Raw genomic sequence first — 20810 nt, 5'->3', positions numbered from 1 at the left:
CCTGTTATTAGCTAGCATGGGGCCCACTTACCTTATCTATAAAAAGAAGGGTTTGGACTAGATGACTTCTAGAGTCCCTTCCAATTCAGAAAACTTACTCCATCCACCCAGTCATCATATACTCACCCACCCCTCCACCCAGGCAAATATCTACATGTTAAACCCTCTATTAGATACAATAAAAACGTGATTTCTCTGCTCTTATAGAGTTCTGTAGCCCAGTCACCCATTTCTAAATACTTGTTCCTGTATTTAGATTTTTACACCCATTAATGTTAGTCCTGCACCAGTCACACATTATACTTTTCACCAGGTATCTCTCTCAGTTTAGCCACTTTATTTCCCTATTTACTATTCAAACCCTGTATATCATTTAAATTCAGCTCAAAGCCACTTCTAAATAGAAATTAAAAGTTCCTTCCTTTGGGCTCCAAAAGCTTTCGATACGCCCCTATTATGATAATATTTTATTTCATTTGGCCTGATACTAAACATTTCTGACTCCCCATTAGAAAATCCCTAAGAGGCTTATTTATCTCATTATCACAGTGAAGTCTGGCATTCATAGGTCAGTTGAATAAAAGGCTCTTTCTGGACACTTAAAAGTTAGACTTGAGAGTACCAACTCTCTGGTATGTCTACTTTTCCATCCTATGAAACTAACTGAATTTGTGCCCACAGTAAAAATATCCCATTAAAACCACTCAAGAATAATAGCCATGTTTTTCCCCTTACAAAAAGATAGGAAGAAGGGGAAAAAAGATTAAAAGAGTTAAAGCAGCAGGGAAAAGGTGAAAGAAAAAAGAAGTACATATATGTACGAAAGAGAAGTACCTGAACAAAAGAAATTCAATATCAAAGATCACAAGTTGCAAGAAATGCGACTACAGCTATGCACTTAACTCTGGTGAAACCGCCACCAGCACACGCTCTAAATGTTTTTACCATGCCTTGCAAGTTTTGGTTACATAGTTCTGGACAGCCTCAATGATCGGTGATAAAGTTTCTTCAGAAATTTGGAGGTATCGTAAAAGTAATTCAGAACCAAGTTTAGTGAATAATGAGAATAATGCTATTTTGGCTTGAAAATTATTTCCTATAGAGGACATGACCAATGATTTAAGGCATATTTCTCATTTCACAAATACCCTCAGATGTCTACCAAATGAACTCAAATGAATAGTTTTGAGAAATTTAGTATGAAGAATACTACTGAAGTCAACAACAAAAAAAAAACACAATATTTTCTCTAAGTGTTTACCTAGCTAGTAATCTCTTAATAGTATAACTACATACAAGACAATTTGAACTTTCTCCTTAAGGTTTTGATGCCTTTTCTTGGTATCGTATCATAAACATCTTATTTTATCATTAGACTGATTTCTTCAGACTCGTTTCCTTAGAATATCAGAATATCAGGTATTTCCATGTATACACATCATGAAACGTGGACTACAACTGTCCCCAAAATGTGTTTCATAATAAAAGAGATATGCAGCTCACATTCTAATTTCTTTTTAGAACAAGTATAATTTATTTAATTTAAATGTAAAAACATCATCAGATAAGTACTTCTTTGGACAAATACAATTTCAATACTGTTCATCATTGAGTCAAATGTGACTATTTCATACCACTTATATAATTATGAATATTTCTTTGACCTTCATTAAACTTTATTCTGCTGGGGAAAAACTCTTGTTCTTTCAACAAATCAAGTTTGTTTTCTTAACTAAAAACAAAACAAAATCCACTAATTCTTGCACCTACATGAAATAACCCACATATTTATTTACCACAGAGAACTCAGAGGAATAGTTTACTTTGAAAGTATTGCTGTTAGAAGTTATAAATGCCGTACATTTTCTTTACTTCCATAAGATTTTTGTCAACATGGCACATGCGACTATAAAGAAAATTCATTTTATTTAAACATACAAATAATTTAAATAGGGTTTAAAAAACTTAGGAATGAGCAGCCATTCACTCAGAAGCTAATAACTAAAGTCAAAGATATAGAGTAAATCGATTTCTATAAAGCACTTTAAATATAATAATTAAGAGGAGTGGAAACAATCCAAATGTCCATTGACAGATGAATAGATAAACAAGATGTGGTTTATAAACTCACCATTAAAAAGAAAAATTCTGACATGTGCTACAACATGGAAGAACCCTGAAGACATTATGCTTAGTATACTAAACCTGCTACAAAACAACAAATAATGTATGATTCCACTTCTATGGGGTACCTAGTGAGGTCAAATTCATAGAGACAGAAAACAGAATGGTGGTTTTCAGGGGACTGAGGGAAGGAGAGAATGAGAAATTATTGCTTAATGGGTATGGACTTTTAGTTTGGGAAAATTTAAAAAGTTCTGGAGATGGACAGATGGTGACAATTACACAATGTGAATGCAATCAGTGCCAAAGACCCACATTCCTAAAAATCATTAAAATGGCAAACTTTATATTATGTACATTTTCTCAGAATAAAAAGTAATAAATACGGTGAAATAGGTAAAGAGGATTAAGAACACACTTATTGTATGGCACAAAAACAGACACTCAGATCAATGGAACAGAATAGAGAACCCAGAAATGGACGAATGGCCAACTAATCTTTGACAAAGCAGGAAAGAATATCCAATAGAATAAAGACAGCCTCTTCAGCAAGTGGTGCTGGGAAACCTGGACAGTGACATGCAGAAAAATGAACCTGGACCACTTTCTTACACCATACACAAAAATAAACTCAAAATGGATGAAACACCTAAATGTAAGACAGATAGTCATCAAAATCCTGAGGGGAAAGCAGGCAAAAACCTCTTTGATCTTGGCCGCAGCAACCTCTTAATACATCTCCAAAGGCAAGGGAAACAAAAGCAAAAATGAACTATTGGGACCTCATAAAAATAAAAACTTCTGCACAGAGAAGGAAACAATCAGCAAAATTAAAAGGCAACTGACAGAATGGGAGAAGATATCTGCAAACCACATATCAGATAAAGGGTTAGTATCCAAAATCTATAAAGAACTTATCAAACTCAACACCCAAAACACCAATAATCCAGTGAAGAAATGGGCAAAAGACATGAATAGGCACTTCTCTAAAGAAGACATCCAGATGGCCAACTGTCACATGAAAAAATGCTCAACATCACTCATCATCAAGGAAATATAAATCAAAACCAAATGAGATAACCACCTCACACCTGTCAGAATGGCTAACATTAACAACTCAGGCAACAACAGATGTTGCTGAGGGTGCAGAGACAGAGGATCTCTTTTGCACTGCTGGTGGGAATGCAAGCTGGTGCAGCTGCTCTGGAAAACCATATGGAGGTTCCTGAAAAAATTAAAAACAGAACTATCCTATGACCCAGCACTACTAGGTATTTATTTATCTAAGGGACACAGGTACGCTGTTTTGAAGGGGCACATGCACCCCAACGTTTATAGCAGCACTATCAACAATAGCCAAAGTATGGAAAGAGCCCAAATGTCCATTGATGGTTGAATGGATAAAGATGTGGTATATATATACAATGGAGTATTACTTGGCAATCAAAAAGAATGAAATCTTGCCATTTACAACTATGCTTACGCTAAGCGAAATTAGTCAGAGAGGAACAAATATCATATGACTTCACTCATATGAGGACTTTAAGACAGATGAACACAAGGGAAGGGAAGCAAAAATAATATAAAGACAGGGAGGGGGACAAAACATGAGAGACTCTTAAATATAGAGAACAGAGGATTGCTGGAGGGAGGGGTTGTGGGGGGGGGGACGGGCTGGATGGGTAAGGGGCATTAAGGAATCTACTCCTGAAATCATTGTTGCACTATATGCTAACTAATTTGGATGTAAATTAAAAAAATAAAAAATAAATTAAAAAAAAAGAATACACTTACTGTAATGAGTACTAAGTAATTTACAGAATTGCTGAATCCTATATCGGACACCTAAAACTAATGTAACACTGTATGTTCATTATATTGGGATTAAAAACAGATAAATAAACGTTGCTATTAAAAAAACCAGGAAATTAAATCAAAAGCAAAATCAGATATGCCTAGAAGTCTGTTGAACCTCCACCTTCATTAGGGTTAACTGTAAAGGACAGATTATCGATAAAGCTTTGAAACATTACAAAAACAGAATAAGAGCAAATTCCCCCCACTGGTAAAGATTTCACCATACTGGGTAGAACACCAGGATTAAAAAAGGTGCCTGAGTGGACACTGAACACTCTTTGTATGGTACCTAAAAATCCATTTAATTTTATCATTTTCCAATGAATTATGGAGTTAGTGAGCCTAACATAGGAGATGGAGATGGGAATAGAGAAGAGAATCAATTATTTCTCTGAAATCCCAAGACAGTTGTGGCAAGTCATGATTGTGGGCACTGGTCCAAAGATTATGTACTAGGATTTAAACTGCCTAGTTATTTGAATTACTCACAAATTTAGTAAATATTTATTTACTTAATATGTGTCATGTACTACATTAGGTTATTTATGGATAAAATAAATTCCTAATTCTCAAAAATCCATTAGGGTCAAACACATAGTAAAACCTGCATAAAAAAGCAATCACAATTTCAAAAATCTAAGTTTCTAAAATAATTTTATCCATTCTTGCAAATGCCAAAATGTAGTATATATGTAGAAGTATTTAAGCCACTACCAAACACTCAATGAATAGAAAATTTTATGTTATAATTGTGTCCCTATGTCCCTCTGCGATCAAAAATATTTCTCTTTTAGCTGAGTACACACATATAATACATGTGTATATTTAAACTTTATGTACAAATATGTATTTCAGGAATTAGTGCTTAAAAACCACCTTTAAAACATTTTTTCTCATCATGTCACTTAGTTATGTTAATATGTAATACTTACTGAGCTGCTCCTTCCCTGAGAAGATTATCATTATTAAGCAGTAACCGAACATCTGCAAAACAAGTATTATGTATTATATTATTTTTTCCATAAGTTTGAAATTTCTATATAATGAATGCAGATTACTTTAGTCATGTATCAACACTCCCCACTCTTCTCTTACCCCTAACATGTAAGCAAGATCAAAACTTCACTCTGATGACCAAAATAACCATAAAAACATACCATCATATTATTTTTTAAAAGATACTGGTTAGGAATAAGATAATTAAATAAAAATACAGATTTCCAGGGATGCCTGGATGGCTTGGTTGGGTAAGTGTCCAAATCTTGATCTCAGCTCAGGTCTTGATCTCATAGTTGTGAGTTCAAGTCCTGTGTTGGGTTCTGCACTGGGCATGAAGCCTACTTAAAATTAAAAAAAAAAAAAAACAAAACAAAACCAGATTTCCCCTATCTGAAAGTTCACTCTGAGCCACTTGGCTTTTAACTGTTTTTACTAACTGAATGGAATCCAAGGAGGATTTTCATTTTTACCAAATTGTAATTGTCTCTCCACTTTACGCCATTTCAGTTTACGAAAGATTTCACATAATGCTCTACTTTCAGATAGCAGGTGAAACCTGTACATGTTATTTTATACCTTTAATAGCCAATGTAGGCACACTGTAATTTCCAAAGAAAGTGGAGATAAGCTCCACCAAAAAGATGGTCTGGTAAGATCTGCAGAAAATACACGCATCTCAGTTTGATAACACCAGCATGAGTTTCAAATGAATCTGCTCCACAGAAAAGGGGATTAAGCAAGAAACAGCTTGTGAACAGAACACAGATGTAGACATTTCTGTCCTAAGCTCATATTCAAACAACAGATGAAAACATTTAGTTCAATATGGATAACTGCTTTATTTGATTTAGCAATCTTTTTTTTTAATTTTATTTTTTATTTTTTAAAATTTACATCCAAATTAGCACATAGTGAAGCAATCTCACTTTGGTTATTGATTCTTAATTCTGTTCTAATTTTAGAGTCAATTATTATGTAGACATTTGCCCACTCATCATTAAAACATAACTTTAAAAATAATACTTTTATTGGAAAATCCAAGCACTTTGTAAAATAATAAGGAAAAAAATCGCATAATCTCACCAAAAAAAAAACCCCAAAAAACAAAAAACAAATCTATTCTAATCTTGTTATATTTTCTTTATTTCCCTACACACTTGGCTATTTCACACAGTTGCTATCATAAAGTACATACCACAATGTTACCCTAATCTTTTCATTAAATGAAAATAACACAACTAACCTAAGTATCTTCCATTAAGTAACTGGTTAAATATAATATAAGCACACTATATAGTTCTTATAAACAGTGTAAAATTGAGCAGCCATTAAAAATAATGTAGATGTGAAAAAAATGTAGATGTGTATTTATCAACATGAAATACATCCATAACATGATAAACAGGAAGGGGAAAATTCAGCATGTATAGTATTATCTTATTAATGTAATGTTATATATCTGTGTCTACACTAAGTGATATTAAGTATTTCATTCAAATGCTGGAGAATGAGAGGGTAGAATTCTGGGTCATTTTTAGGTTCATTTTTATATTTTGGACATTTTAGAATGTCTATGGATCATTTTTACATAAATCATAAAGCTAATCCAAAAGAAAAAATACTGACTATTCATATGCCTCTTTTCAGTAGCAGGCCCTCATTTAAAAAAAAAAAAAATCTCTTTCACTAACCACTAAAATAATACTAATTTGATTTCTAAGTTAACTTATTTTAAACAATAGAAGCTACTGCCTAAAAATTATTTTAAAAAGTACAGACATTTAAAATTATAGTTACTTCTGTCTCACAAAGCAAACTGAGGAGTTCTATTTGATAAATATGATGCTTTCATGTTCAATACTGAAAACATAATTATTAACAGTGGTACTGCATGGTAGTATATCTTTTCCAGTTCTAAATGTGAAAAAAAATTTTAAAGCAACATCTATTTGATCCAGTTAGCTTTACACTGGAAAAAAAAGTCCTGCTTTTATCATAAGGAAAGTACAGAAGAAAAAATAGAAAAAATTGAATAAAATCTACTCTTACAGAAAGTATTAGGCTGTGGTTCCAAGCCAGGCAACACACTGGACCCATGAAGTGGTGAGTACGAGGCTTAAAAAAAAAAAAGAGCACCAGCCCAGATCTACCAAATCAGTATCTGACAATGAAGACCAGAAATTTATGTTTCAATGATTTTAGCAACACCAGACTAAGAAAGAGTATTTGGTAGCCACTAAACCAAGATTTTATGACTTGGTAATTCTAAAATTTGTCACTTCTCTTGGAATTATCATACTGGTGTTATCAAAAAAAAAATAGCAATGAAAATAATCAAATTCATGACATTTTTCCCTCAAATATTTAATTCCTTTTTAATTCTAAAATACTCCTTATTTAAAACCTCTATAATATACTATGTCCTACTTTTATTCCATAGCTCACTCTCCACCCCAAGCCTACTGAATGGTTTATCCTTAATGCCCAAATTTACAGTACCTCAACACAAAACTTACCAACGTCAATTTCCAATGAGACTTAGAAAAGCAATTTCTAGGACTCATACATTCTTTTAGGACCTTTCTGATTAACAAATCTGTAGGGCATTTATTCAAGGTAAGACCATTAAGTGAAAAACTTTCTATGAATTGTACAAGAGAATGGGGGCCACTGACTTTAGTGTAGTTTCACCATTATCAATTTAAGTTATATGCCAACTTTTGAACCTAAGGAAAGTAGAGGCTAACATCTTAAAACAGAAGTTAAACCCTACAGGAAGCAGAAATATTTCTGAATTCTCTCCCAAGTTCCCAATCCACTACTTGAGATTTTAGTTATCTTAAAAAGAATACAGAATACAGTATAGACTTGCCATTCTTTCTCTAAGTGTAGCTCAGTGGTTAAATTTTTAAGTGCATAAAAATTACCATATGTAATTGTATGCATTAAATTATGTATTATTATAGTTTTTGGATGATTTAAGGGATTTTCAATTTTTGCCTCATTTTTTGACTTTCAAACCTGATCTTTTTTGAGGTGAGATTCCATTATATCTTATACTATGAATGAAAATTAGTGATTAAACTTCTTTAAAAACATGTTTACATAGTTTACTCTGGAATAGAATGTTTTTAAATTAAAATTAAGAATCCTGGGCAAATTAGTTTAATTTAAGACAGTGAAGTCCAAATATATTTAGATACATATGGTAACTTATTCTTAAAATTGCTTAAGAAAAGTTTTGTAAGATCACTACAGGCCATTTTCCTGGTGACTTTTTCAACCATGTCATTCTTATTGTTAAAAAGGAGCTATTGTTACAGTTTTAATAGTAACCAGGACTGTTTAACAGTTTAAACTTTTGCTATGGGTGTATAATCATAAAAATGTTTGCCACTGTGGTTTAAAGAAGGGCATGCTAGGGGCGCCTGGGTGGCGCAGTCGGTTAAGCGTCCGACTTCAGCCAGGTCACGATCTCGCGGTCCGTGAGTTTGAGCCCCGCGTCAGGCTCTGGGCTGATGGCTTGGAGCCTGGAGCCTGTTTCCGATTCTGTGTCTCCCTCTCTCTCTGCCCCTCCCCCGTTCATGCTCTGTCTCTCTCTGTCCCAAAAATAAATAAAAAACGTTGAAAAAAAAATTTTTTTTTAAATAAAAAAAAAAAAAAAAAAAAGAAGGGCATGCTGTGAACTAATTTACAAGATATAAATTAAATAGTTTTTACATGTGCTCTCATCTTCTGAACATGGTAAAACGATGCTTTTTTCCTCTGTTTGTTCTGGCTGTTCATATTATTCTAGTAGGTTTTTAATTTTTTTTTTTTGATGTTATTTATTTTTGAGAGAAAGAGAGACAGAGCACAAGCGGGGGAAGGTCAGAGAGAGAGGGAGACACAGAATCTGAAGCAGGCTCCAGGTTCTGAGCTGCCAGCACAGAGTCCGATGCAGGGCTCAAACCCATGAACTGCAAGATCATGACCTGAGCAGAAGTCAGATGCTCAACTGAGCCACCCAGGCGCCCCAGTTTTTCTTTAAAAGAAATACAAAACTGCATTTCACAATTTCAAAAAAGTAGTTAAAATTTTGTCTTTTTAAAAAATTAATATTACTCTCTTAAGGTTAACTTACTCAAACATAATTATCATATATATCATAAGTATATTCTAACCATTATGAAATCCAGATTGACAAAAATTTTCATTGTAATTCAGAAAGCACATATTTTTCTACATACCCCACCCCACACACCAGTTTTGTTATTTTGGTTATACAATGTATTCTTAAAAAAAAAAAAAAAAGAGTGCTTGATATATCAAGCCTTAGTGTTATGAATTAAACACTCACCATTAAACACCTCATTAAATTCTCCAGGAGGGGCATGAATAATGAATTTTGCTGCTATACGCACCTAAAATAGAAATGAAGATATAAGTGGTCCATGGCATAGGCCTCTGCTAAAATAACCAAAAAACACACACACACACACAAAATTATACTATTTCAAAGTTCTACTGAAAATGGCTTAAAAATTTTTTTTAGATAGTGACTCTTCTTCAAACAAACTTTATTACTGTTTCAATTATTTAATATAATCACAATGTACAGGCTAAATGCAGATAAAATACATATTTAACGCATTTAAGGATTCAAAGCTACCTACCATATAAACATTTTCTTATAAGCAAATTCTTCTTTTAAAATAAAATGGAAAAAAGTATCAATCAAGAAAAGTTGTATGTGTGAAGAAATAAGATGCATTTAGGTACAATAAAGAAAATAGATATACTATATTTATGTTTCTGTAAAATCACAAATTAGTAAAAAATATATAAAAGAAGAGGGGAAGAAAGGTCTAAATTCAAAATGTTTTTAACAGACCTGACTGAAGACATTTCATAAATAAAGCAAAACTTTGTATTTGCAATAAACATGATTATTTAAAATAAAAAACCCTGAAGAATCTAAAACAATAATAATTTACATGTAAATTTAACAAAACATCTGCAGGACTAGTGTACTGAACACTACACAAAATACTAATGACAGAAATGAAAGAAGAGCTAAATAAATGGAGAGATATGTTCATGGATTGGAAGACCCAATAATGTGAAGATTACAATTTTTCCCAAACTAGTCTATAGATTCAATGGAGGCCCAATCAAAATCAAATCAGGATTTTTCTCTTCTTTTTAATGTTTTTTTTTTTTTGAGAGAGAGAGAGAGAGAGAGAGAGAGAGAGAACAAGTGGGGGAGGGGCAGAGAGAGGGAGACAGAATCTGAAGCAGGCTCCAGGCTCCCAGCTGTCAGCACAGAGTCTGATGCGGGCCTCAAACTCACGAACTGCGAGATCATAACCTGAGCCAAAGTTGGATGCTTAATGGACTGAGCCACCCAAATTCCCCAAAGCAGGATTTTTCTGATACATATCAACAAGCTGATTCTAACACTGATATGTTTTATGTATTATTACTTTTCTATGCATAAAGAATGTAATGAATGCCAATTTTGGCCATGTATTAAGACACCCCTCTCCAAATGCAAGAAAAATTAAAAAAAGCCACTGTGATGTCCAAAATAACCACAAACACATACACATGGTATTAAAAATAGATTTTGGCTAAGAAATGAGAGGATAGGGGCACCTGGGTGGCTCAGTCAGTTAAGCATCTGACTTCAGCTCAGGTCATGATATCCCTCCCGGTTTGTGAGTTTGACCCCTGTGTCAGGCAGGCTCTGTGCTGACAGCTCAGAGCCTGGAGCCTGCTTTGGATTCTGTGTCTCCCTCTGGCCCTCCCCACCCCCCCCCCCCACGCCGGCTTGTGCTGTTTCTTTCTCTCTCAAAAATAAACATTAAAAAAAATTAAAAAATAAATAAATAAAAGGATAAAATGTTATTTCACACCCTTAATAGTAAATGCAAAGTAGTAAAGACAAATGAACTAGAACAGCCAAAATAACTTTGAAAAAGGAACAAAGTTGGAGAATGCACACTACCTGATTTCAAGACTTACCAATGGATCTGAACTAAGAGTCCAAAAATATATACATATATATATGTGTATATATATATATATATATATGTATGTTATATGTATGACCAAACAACTGTGATAAAGGTGCAAAGACAATTCAATCAAGAAAGAATATGTTTTCAACAAATGGTATTTAAATAATTAGATACCCGTGAGCAAAAACATGAACGTCAACCTAAACTTCACACCTTATAAAAAAATTACATCAAAATGGATCACAGCTCTAAATGTAAAACATGGAATTAAAAAAAAATAAAAGAAACAGAAGATCTTCATGACCTAGGGTTAGGCAAAACATTCTTAGACATGATACTGAAACCATGATCCATTAAAAAAAAAAGACTGATAAAGTGGACTCCACCGAAATTAAACCTTTTGATCAGTTAGAGACACTGTTAAGAGAAGGAAAAGACAAGCTACAAACCGGAGAAAATATTAGCAAATCACATATCTGACAAAGGACCTGTATCCAGAATATAAGTTCTCAAAACTCAACAGAAAGAAAATAGTAAGCAAAAGACTTGGGCACTTCACTGCATAGGATATACAGAAGACAAATAAATGCACAAAAGGATGTGTAACATCCTAAGTCATTAGGGAAACGAATACTGGAATCATGAAACACTACTACATACCTAACAGAATGGCTAGAATAAAAAAGACTGCTTATACCAAGTACTGGTGAGCATGCAGAGCTAGAACTCTAATACATGGTTGTGGCAATGCGAAATTTTACCAAGCAGCCTGGAAATCAGTTCGGCAATTTCTTATAAAGCACACACCACAAAACAATCTCACTTCCAGGTGAGAAATGCAAACCTATGTCCATACAAAAATCTACTCACAAATGCTCAAAACCAAAACCCAAAAGTCCACAAATGAGTGAATGTATAAATAAAAGATGGTGTTTCTACACAATGGAATACTACTATGTTTTGTGTTTTCAAAATTATTTTCTTCTAAATGTTTAAAATTACTATTAAAATCAAAAACCAAAATATAAAAAATAATTTTAAAACAGGCAGTGCATGCTAAACATACATTGAAATCTATTATGTTTATGTAAATGTCTTAACTTCTTAATTTTCTTCATTGTATAGCTGCTCTGCACCCGCCGCCCCCTCCACTAAGATAAGGAGCTGTTAGCATTAAAAACGAAGTCTTAATCATTACTAAAGGCAACAAATAAAAATTGTGGTAACTTGCTGATGAACTTATCAATATTTTTCAAAAACATTTAGAATTTTGAGGTAATTGTTTTTCACAGCCCTAATGACTTATAAAACTGGCAAAATTAAAGTACTAATAGCAAGCAGTATACATATAGCATATTTACTAATTGCTAAGTTGTTGAGCTTTAAAATTTTAAGTTGTTTCAAAAAAAGGCATATACCATTCAGAGTTTTAATCAGTTCTACTTAGAGTTTTTACCAAGAAAGCAAAAATGATCTAAATTTTTTTTCCCTACAGACTTATTTGCCTTTGTCATTGCACTAAATGTATGCACTTAGTACACAGTGACCAAAAAGTTAACAACTGCTCACAATACCTAAAGTGAATGGTGGATTAAAAGAAGTACCATTAAGGGTTGGAAGGTCATAGGAGCTGTCTGAGAACCCAAAACACAACTTGGATTATACCAGCTATGCCTGGAATTTTGTAATCTGGTCTTTGTGAATTTCACCAACTAAGAAGAATGTGATTTTTTGGATTTCTCAGGTGATAAAGGAAAGGAAATACATCCGCCACGGTAAATGCTTAATTGTCTTCTAAAAAATTGTTCAATCATCAAGGTATCTTTTAAGCACAGTTATAGACTCAACATGTCCTTACATCCATCTTTCTTAGCTGACATTTTTTTTAATTTTTAAAACTATTCTAGACCACTTCTAAATCCAAGAAAAGAAAAAGGTCATACAAGCGTTCTCAAGAGTAGAATGAATTCCTGAAAATAATAAAAAACATATTTCCTCAAAGGTTTTCTAATACATATGGAGCTTTACTCTATTTACCCCTGGGAATATTATAGCTTTCCTGGAAGAGCCCAGTAAATTATTAGATACATTCCCAGGCCCTCTGCTAAATCTTCTGCATTACCCACCATCTTCTTCCATGTATTATTTGAAATCAAGTCCTTCTAAATTGGAGTCGGATGCAATAAAGAGTTATTTCATTGTATTTCTAAACTGCAATTCTAGATTGGTAGGGGTGGGGGACTTGGGAGGCTTTTTTGGGGAGGAAGGTTTGGCTAGATGGAAGATTAACTCTTATCTGTGTTAGTCACTGGCATCTGACAGGCATACTTCGTAACAACTGTACCAAGAAGGATAGTTTTAAAAAGTTAACCCTACTAATGTAGAGCTTAATGCATTAACCTGAGCTAAAAGCTGAAACAGCTATATTTTTCCTTTTCTTGCTCTTGGATCCAAATAATATTTTGTGTAAAATGTATACAAAAAGATAAACATAACATAGAAAGTATATTCCATTCCTTTGTGCTTCTGGTAAAAGAACAGATAACAACATATGACTATAAAGTTACTTATATAGAAAATAGTGTATTCAAAATAATATCCAAAATGTCAGAATACATTTGTCCTGCAAAAAAAAAAAAATAAATAATAACTTCTGCCCATCAACTGTCTGAGATAATACAAAAGTATTACTGTCAAAAATTTTTTTGTACGTTGTTTTTCTTATGAGCTTTCTTTCTTCCTTTAAAAGAAATTCCACAATTCAAACAACAAATTAAGTAATGATAGTAATGGGTAGTAACTCACAGAATAAAATAGGAATCTATGAGTCTACACTGACACAAAGAAATGAATGAACAAGGGAAAGCTCCTCATTACAACAGATTTCAACTAATGAATGTAGAAGGAATGACTGAATTATAAAAATCACCTTGGATGACCACTGCAATAACTGTTGCATGCAAAAATCAATAGATGCTAAAATTTGTGGGTAAAAGTATGATAAAATGACAACAGGACATTTACATGGTCTGAAAAGTATCTTTCCAAATACTTAATTATATACTTACATTGAGGAAACCTGCCACACACCACCTTTACCAAATGATCACAGTTATAGGTAAGAAGAAAAACTGGTATCATGTGCCTCCTAATAGCATATACTGAGGACATAATATCTCTTACAGCCAAAAATTCATAGGCTGAATCTAATCATGAGGAAACAAACCAAAATTGAGGTGCAGTCTACAAAACAGTCTGTACTCTTCAAGTGTGAAGGTCACAGAAGACAGATAATGCTGAGAAATTGTTCCAAATTAAAGAGACATTACAGTAAAATTCAATGTGATCTTAGATTGGATCCTGGATCAGCAACTGGTGAAATATAAATAGGGTCTGTAGATTAGAAAATAGTATTGTATCAATGTTTAATTTCTTGATTTTGATAACTGCACTGTAGTTATATAAGAGAAAGCCCTAAACAGTCAAGTACTTAGTGGGAAAAAAATTTCTCCTCTACTCTGAGGTTGTGGGGATTTCCTCCCATATATATATTTTTTTACTTTAAAATTTTGCTCTTTGCATTTAGGTCTTTACTCCACTGGGGACTGATTTTTGTGTATGATATGGGATGGAGATCCATTTTTTTTTTTATTACACTGTCATATGGATAAATAAAACAACCTAATGTTATTTGTTAAAATGTACATCTTTTCCCCAGTGAAGCAACACAAAAGAAGAAGAAAGTATCTTACATATGCACCATATTTTAAAAATATGGGTTACTCCCTTATTTCAGTCACAGATATGAAAAACTTGTCACATGCTTTAATAAATTCCAAGTACTTCTAAAATGTGTCTGATGAATTTAGGAGTCATTATTCAGGTAGTAATTACAAAAATATAATTTCCTCAAGGAATTTCTGAATATTCAATAATATCAGAAGGCAATAGTAAGAGATGCTGTCCTGTTATTATGGAGACACTGGTTAACAGTAAGAAAATAACACATAAGTGATGTAAAATTAAATTAAAATCCCATTTCTTCTCACAAAGAACTTGTTTTTAAAGAGTTCCAGTGGTTGTCTCTGGAAGTAATGAATAATTCATTTTTATACATAAAAATTCTAGCATGGTTGTTTAGACATTGCTGTAATTCACAATGAGCCACTGTGTCCTAAGTTAAACAAATTTGGGTTAGAGGATTCTAATAACCTGAGTTCTAATTAAGATATGACCCTATCTACCATTTTTGTTTGTTTACAATAATTTAAAACAACTCATGATTCCGGAGACTCAAAAACAATTTGTTATAGCTTAGACCTTATAAAAACAAGGTGAATGGGTACTTGTTTGATGTTTCACCTATGGCTGAACATATTTAATTTCACTTCAAATTTTCATTAAACATCTACACAAATTTTGTTTGAGGAGGGCTCTAATTGTTTAATACAGATTTTCAAATGACAAAAAACTTGTTGTATAACCCATCAAAATGACTTACCTTCAGGAGTTTTCTCTTGTGACCCAGCAATCTCATAAGGTATTTACACAAGAGAAATGAATGCATATGTCCACAAAAAGACCGGAATGTTCATAGCAGCCTTATTCATAATAATCCCAAATGCCCATCAAGAGGAAAATGGATAAATAAACCGGGGTACTAATGCAAGCAACACCATGAATAAATCTCAAAATCAAGTTAAGTGGAAACAAGCCAGATACACACAAAAAATACACACTGTGTGATTCCATTTTCATGACATCCAAAATCGGGGAAAACTAATCTTTGGTGACAAAAGTTAAAGCATGGTTGGGCAAAGGGTGCAGGGATTGATTAGAAAGAAGCATGAGTGAACTTTTTTGGTGATGGAAAATATTCTTTAAGTGAATGGTGGTTGCATATAAATTGTGAAAATTTGGGGCGCTTGGGTGGCTCAGTCTGTTAAACTCACTCTTGATTTTGGCTGTCATGATCTCATGGTTTGTGAGATCCAACACCATGTCAGGCACTGCGCTGACAGCATGGAGCCTCCTTGCTATTCTCTCTCACCCCCTCTGCATCACCCACATGCATGTGTGCGCTCCCTCTCAAAAACATACAAATAAACTTTTTAAAAAACTGAAAATTTCTGAAGCGAACATTTAAGACTTGTACATTTTATGGCAGGTAAGCTATATCTCAACTAAAAAAAATTTAAATTTCTTATACATATGGTAGTATTATCTTATTTTTTTAATGTATGTATAAAATGTTAACGTTAAAACTTAGTAACCAGACATAAAGATGGCCAACAGACACATGAAAAGATTCTCATCGTTAATTGTCCTCAAGGAATGCAAATCAAAACTACAATGAGATATTACGTCACACCTGTTAGAATAGCTAAAATCAACAAGACAAGAAACAACAGGTATTGATGAGGATATGGAGAAAAAGGAACTCTCCTGCAGTGCTGGAGGGAATGCAAACTGGTACAGCCACTGTGGAAAGAAAGCAGCACAGAGGTTTCTCAAAAAGTTAAAAATAGAAGTACCCTATGAACCAGCAATCGCACTACTGGGTATTTACCCAAGGAATCCAAAACCATTAATTCAAAGGGATGCGTGCACCCCTATGTTTAAAGCAGCATTATTTACCATAACCAAGATATGAAAGCGGCCCAAGTGTCCATCAAACAATGAATGGATAAACAAGATGTGGCATATATATATAATGGAATATAAAAAAGAATGAAATCTTGCCATTTGCAGCAACATGGACACAGCTAGAGAGTATCACACTAAGTGAAATAAGTCAAGTCAGAGAAAGACAAATACCATGAGTGCATTCATATGTGGACTTTAAGAAACAAAACAAACGAACAAAGGGATTAAAAAAAAAAAAGAGTACGAGACAAACCAAAAAAACAGACTCTTAACTATAAAGAACAAACTGATGGTTACCAGTGTGGAGGGGTGTAAAACAGGTGATGGAGATTAAGGAGCACACATGTCATGACCTTCACCGGGTGATTAAAATAAAAACTTAGGGGCAACTGGCTGGCTAGGTCAATGGAGCGTGTGACTCTTGATCCTGGAGTTGTGGGGTTCAAGCCCCACGTTGGGTATAGAGATTACTTAAAAAATAAATAAGATCTAAAAAAAAAAAAAAAAAACCATGTAAAAACACTCTTAGTAACCATGATAATACTATTTGCTTACTTTCTAATTAAGAGTCAAACACTGAACATTGATTTTTATTGCTACAGTACACAAAATCCAACATTTTGTTTGCTTTACCTGAAGTAGGCTCCACACCCAACATGGGGTTTGAGCTCAAGTCCCCTAGACCAAGAGTTGCATGCTCAACTGACTAAGCCAGCCAGGTGCCCCTAACATTTTGCTTTTTTAATAGAAAATACAGTAAAAAAAAAAAAAAAAAAAAAAAAAGAAGGTAAAATTTTAAAGAAACAAAAGTTAAGAACCTTAGGCTTTCATTCTGAATTACAGAGTCTAATATGTTGGCATTAATCTATACCACCTAGGGAATCTGTCTCCATCTCCTTAAAAAATACTGGGACATTCTCGCTTAAATTGATGGTCAGATAATGTCTTTAGTCATTTCCTTTATCAGTGCACAATTCATAAGCAGGTAATCTCAATGCTCATACTGAATAAACTGAAGTCATCTTTCTAAGAAATTCCACAGTAATGAAATGTCTACATTTGAACTCTACATAGATTTCATCAACTAGCTTCTGTTTGCAGGGAAGACTCAAATGATAAGGATTGTTGAAGTAGGACATCTTAGGGAAGAGGGTAGACCAAGTAAACAATACAGGGTAAAATAAGTCAAAATCTTAACACTTCAGTTCTAAGTCACTGCACCAAACTATACAAATGTTATAGCTGTATCTGACATCTCACAGGCAAATATGTTAGAATTTATTCTCAAAAAATCCTATTAAAATCTCCTATTGAACTTACTTAAAAAAAAAAAAAAAAAAAGCTAACTTTCCATCTCTTATGCTTCCAAAACCCTCACTGTTTAGCACTGATTTCGTTTGGAAGAAAAAAAAATTCAGAGGGAAAAGAAAAAGAAAATCAGAGAGGGAATACTGTATCTGAGTGCTTAGAATGAATGGTGCCTGGCAGATAGCAGGCTCTCAAATATTTGTTGAATCACCAAACATTCAATCTCCTTTCAAGGCAGGATTCCTGCTGCCTCTGCCCTATACTCTGCACTCAGTAGATAGTTGAACAAATGTATAAGCAAGAATAAACTCTCATTTACTGAGAACAGTCAGGAAATACAGTATTTCAATAAGACAAAAATTTTAAGTTATCACTAGTACAATTCTACAGAGACTTAATTTTCAAATAAATTACAGTGAAAACCACAAAAACTTATGCTAATATAAAGAAGCTGTATAGTGTATCTCTCTGGAGCCAGACTAACCAGGCTGGATTTTCATCTCCACTACTCATTAGCTATGTAAACTTGGGTAAATAAGTAATATTAGCTATCATTCACAGTAACAGTAGTAGACAATAAGTATACTTGTATTAGTATAACTCTAGGTTTTTTAAATTATTATTCATTTTTTGAGAGAGGGAGTGTGTGTGCAAACAGTGGAGGGGCAGAGAGAGGGGGACAGAGGATCCAAAGCAGAGAGCCTGATGCTGGGCTCGAACTCATGAACCGCGCGATCATGACCTGAGTCGAAGTCAGACGCTTAACCAAATGAGCCACTTAGGCACCTTGATATAGCTCTAGTTTTCTTAAAAATAGCCCTGGAACACAGACATTTTCATGTTACATGTTAGTTTCTTTGTGCCCTACAGTGATACAAAGGTGGCATATGCCCAGGCATTTCTGTGTTCTTTGTAATGCATTCACTTCCACACACTGACATCCTTTCTCCTCACTTGGAAATCATTCTTTCCCTATTTGACTCTGCTCATCCCAAAAACCAGGAGAAAAAGCTGGTTTCCTAGCTGCATGGTGGGAATGTGAAAGATCTAGACTTTTATCTAAGACAAATGATCTGTACACAAGTTTTTTTTTTAACTTCTATAAACTCCCACTTTTTAAAAAGTTTATTTATTTTGAGGGGAGGAGGGGCAGAGAGAGGGAGAGAGAGAGGGAAATCCCAAGCAGGCTTCCTGCTGTCAGCACAGAGCTGGACACTGACAAAGGGGCTTGACGTGGGGCTCAATTTAACGAACCATGAGATCATGACTTGAACCTAAAACCAAGAGACAAACTAACCAATTGAGCCACCCAGGTGCCCCTCTAAACTTCCATTTTTTACAGGGAAATCAAGGGGATGAAATATACCATTATTTCTTAACCTGTTGAAACTCCTACCTCTGTTAGGTAAAATAAAATGATATCTACAATTACTCTCTGAGACTGCTGTTACTACTTTTAATTTATGAAAGAAAACAGAGGTCCAGAATTGGGATGTGAATGAAGTTTTGAAATACACTCCAAGGCTTTTCACAGAGCTACCTCCCAGAACAGCATCACTTTTCTATGATGGTTCTGAAGACAGGCTGGGAACAAAAGAAAACTCTGGGCAATCTCACTTATGTCCAATACTTCCCTTATCACCACACAACAACAGCTCTCAGATCTATACATCCAACTCGTTTGTCAAGATCAAGATGCATTTTTCTAAGTATAACTTATTTACTAGAAATCTTCATTAAAATGTCTCAAAGATACTTCAGACCAGCTCACCCTAACCTACTCCTTGCTATTCTTTTAAAATTACTAGCACCACCTAGAAATCATTCCATTTTTCCCTCTCCCTCAGTCACATGAATAGTGTCTATCTCTCTTGCTCAAATCTTTGTTCAGCATTGCTACAACAACAGTCCTGCCTCTAATCTCATATTCTTCTTCAATATTCATTTCCCATTCTACCATCAGACTGATACTTTTTTCTTTTTTTGTCTTTAATATTTATTTATTTTGAGAGAGGAGGGGAGGGGCAGAGACAGAGGGAGAGAGACAATCTCAAGCAGGCCCTATAATCTCAGCACTGTCAGAGCAGGCCTGATGTGGGGCAAGATCTCACAATGTGGGGGATCATGACCTGATCCGAAATCAAGTCAGGACACTTAACCGATCGAGGTACCCAGGTCAGGTACCAGTCAGGTACCAGTCAGGTGCCCCAGACTGATATTTTTCAATGCAAATTCTCATCATGTTTCTTCCTAAATCTAACGGCTCCCCAACTGCCAACAAAATAAAGTCCAAAGTCCTTAACATGACATATAAAGCTTCTCCATTATCTGAAGGCTATAAAATATAACTGTTAACAGCATAAATGCTAAAATCAGACTGTATGGACTTAAGACTACAGCTCTACTGCCTTCTACCTGTATGACTATAAGCAAATTAAATTCAGTTGTCTTATTTGCAGTAAATGAGATTAACACACTTAGAAAAGTGCTTGGCACAGAGTAAGCACTCAAATAATAGCTACTACCTTTTTTTACTCTGCCACTTTCTAGCTCCTACAGTCTATCCATTCTTTTTCTCATCCCACATACACACAGTACTGGAGCCCCAGCACTCCATTCAGTCTTTCGAACAGAACTCGGCTTTCATGCCTCTATATCACTGCATACATACGATTTGGCCATCTTTTATCTACTGTAATAAAATTGCACATAACAGAATACCTTAAACTTTGTAAAATATTAGAAGATCACCAAAAAAGGTAAACTGAAAGATCAAATTATACTATTACAATTTTTTGATATATTATTTAGCACAGCATAGTAAATCCTTTTTTTCCCCCTAATTTGAGAGAGCGTGCACTTGCAAGTGGGGGA

At 34.1% G+C, this 20810-nt stretch overlaps 1 protein-coding gene across 1 annotated transcript in view; it reads right to left on the bottom strand.

Moving 5' to 3' along the window:
• Window positions 1–20810, bottom strand: part of CAPZA2 (capping actin protein of muscle Z-line subunit alpha 2) — a 59434-nt gene that overhangs the window by 21416 nt on the left and 17208 nt on the right. Inside the window, exons 2-3 of the mRNA XM_078440224.2 lie at window positions 9320–9383; window positions 4914–4965 (exon numbers count right to left, since the gene is read on the bottom strand). Of these exons, the coding sequence (XP_078296350.1) occupies window positions 4914–4965; window positions 9320–9383 (116 nt within the window). The remainder of the gene's footprint in view (window positions 1–4913; window positions 4966–9319; window positions 9384–20810) is intronic.

This window comes from Panthera onca, chromosome A2, assembly GCF_046562875.1.
Source record: "Panthera onca isolate mPanOnc1 chromosome A2, mPanOnc1 haplotype 2, whole genome shotgun sequence".
Lineage (NCBI taxonomy): Eukaryota > Metazoa > Chordata > Mammalia > Carnivora > Felidae > Panthera > Panthera onca.
This window is presented reverse-complemented; position numbering and strand designations above follow the sequence as displayed.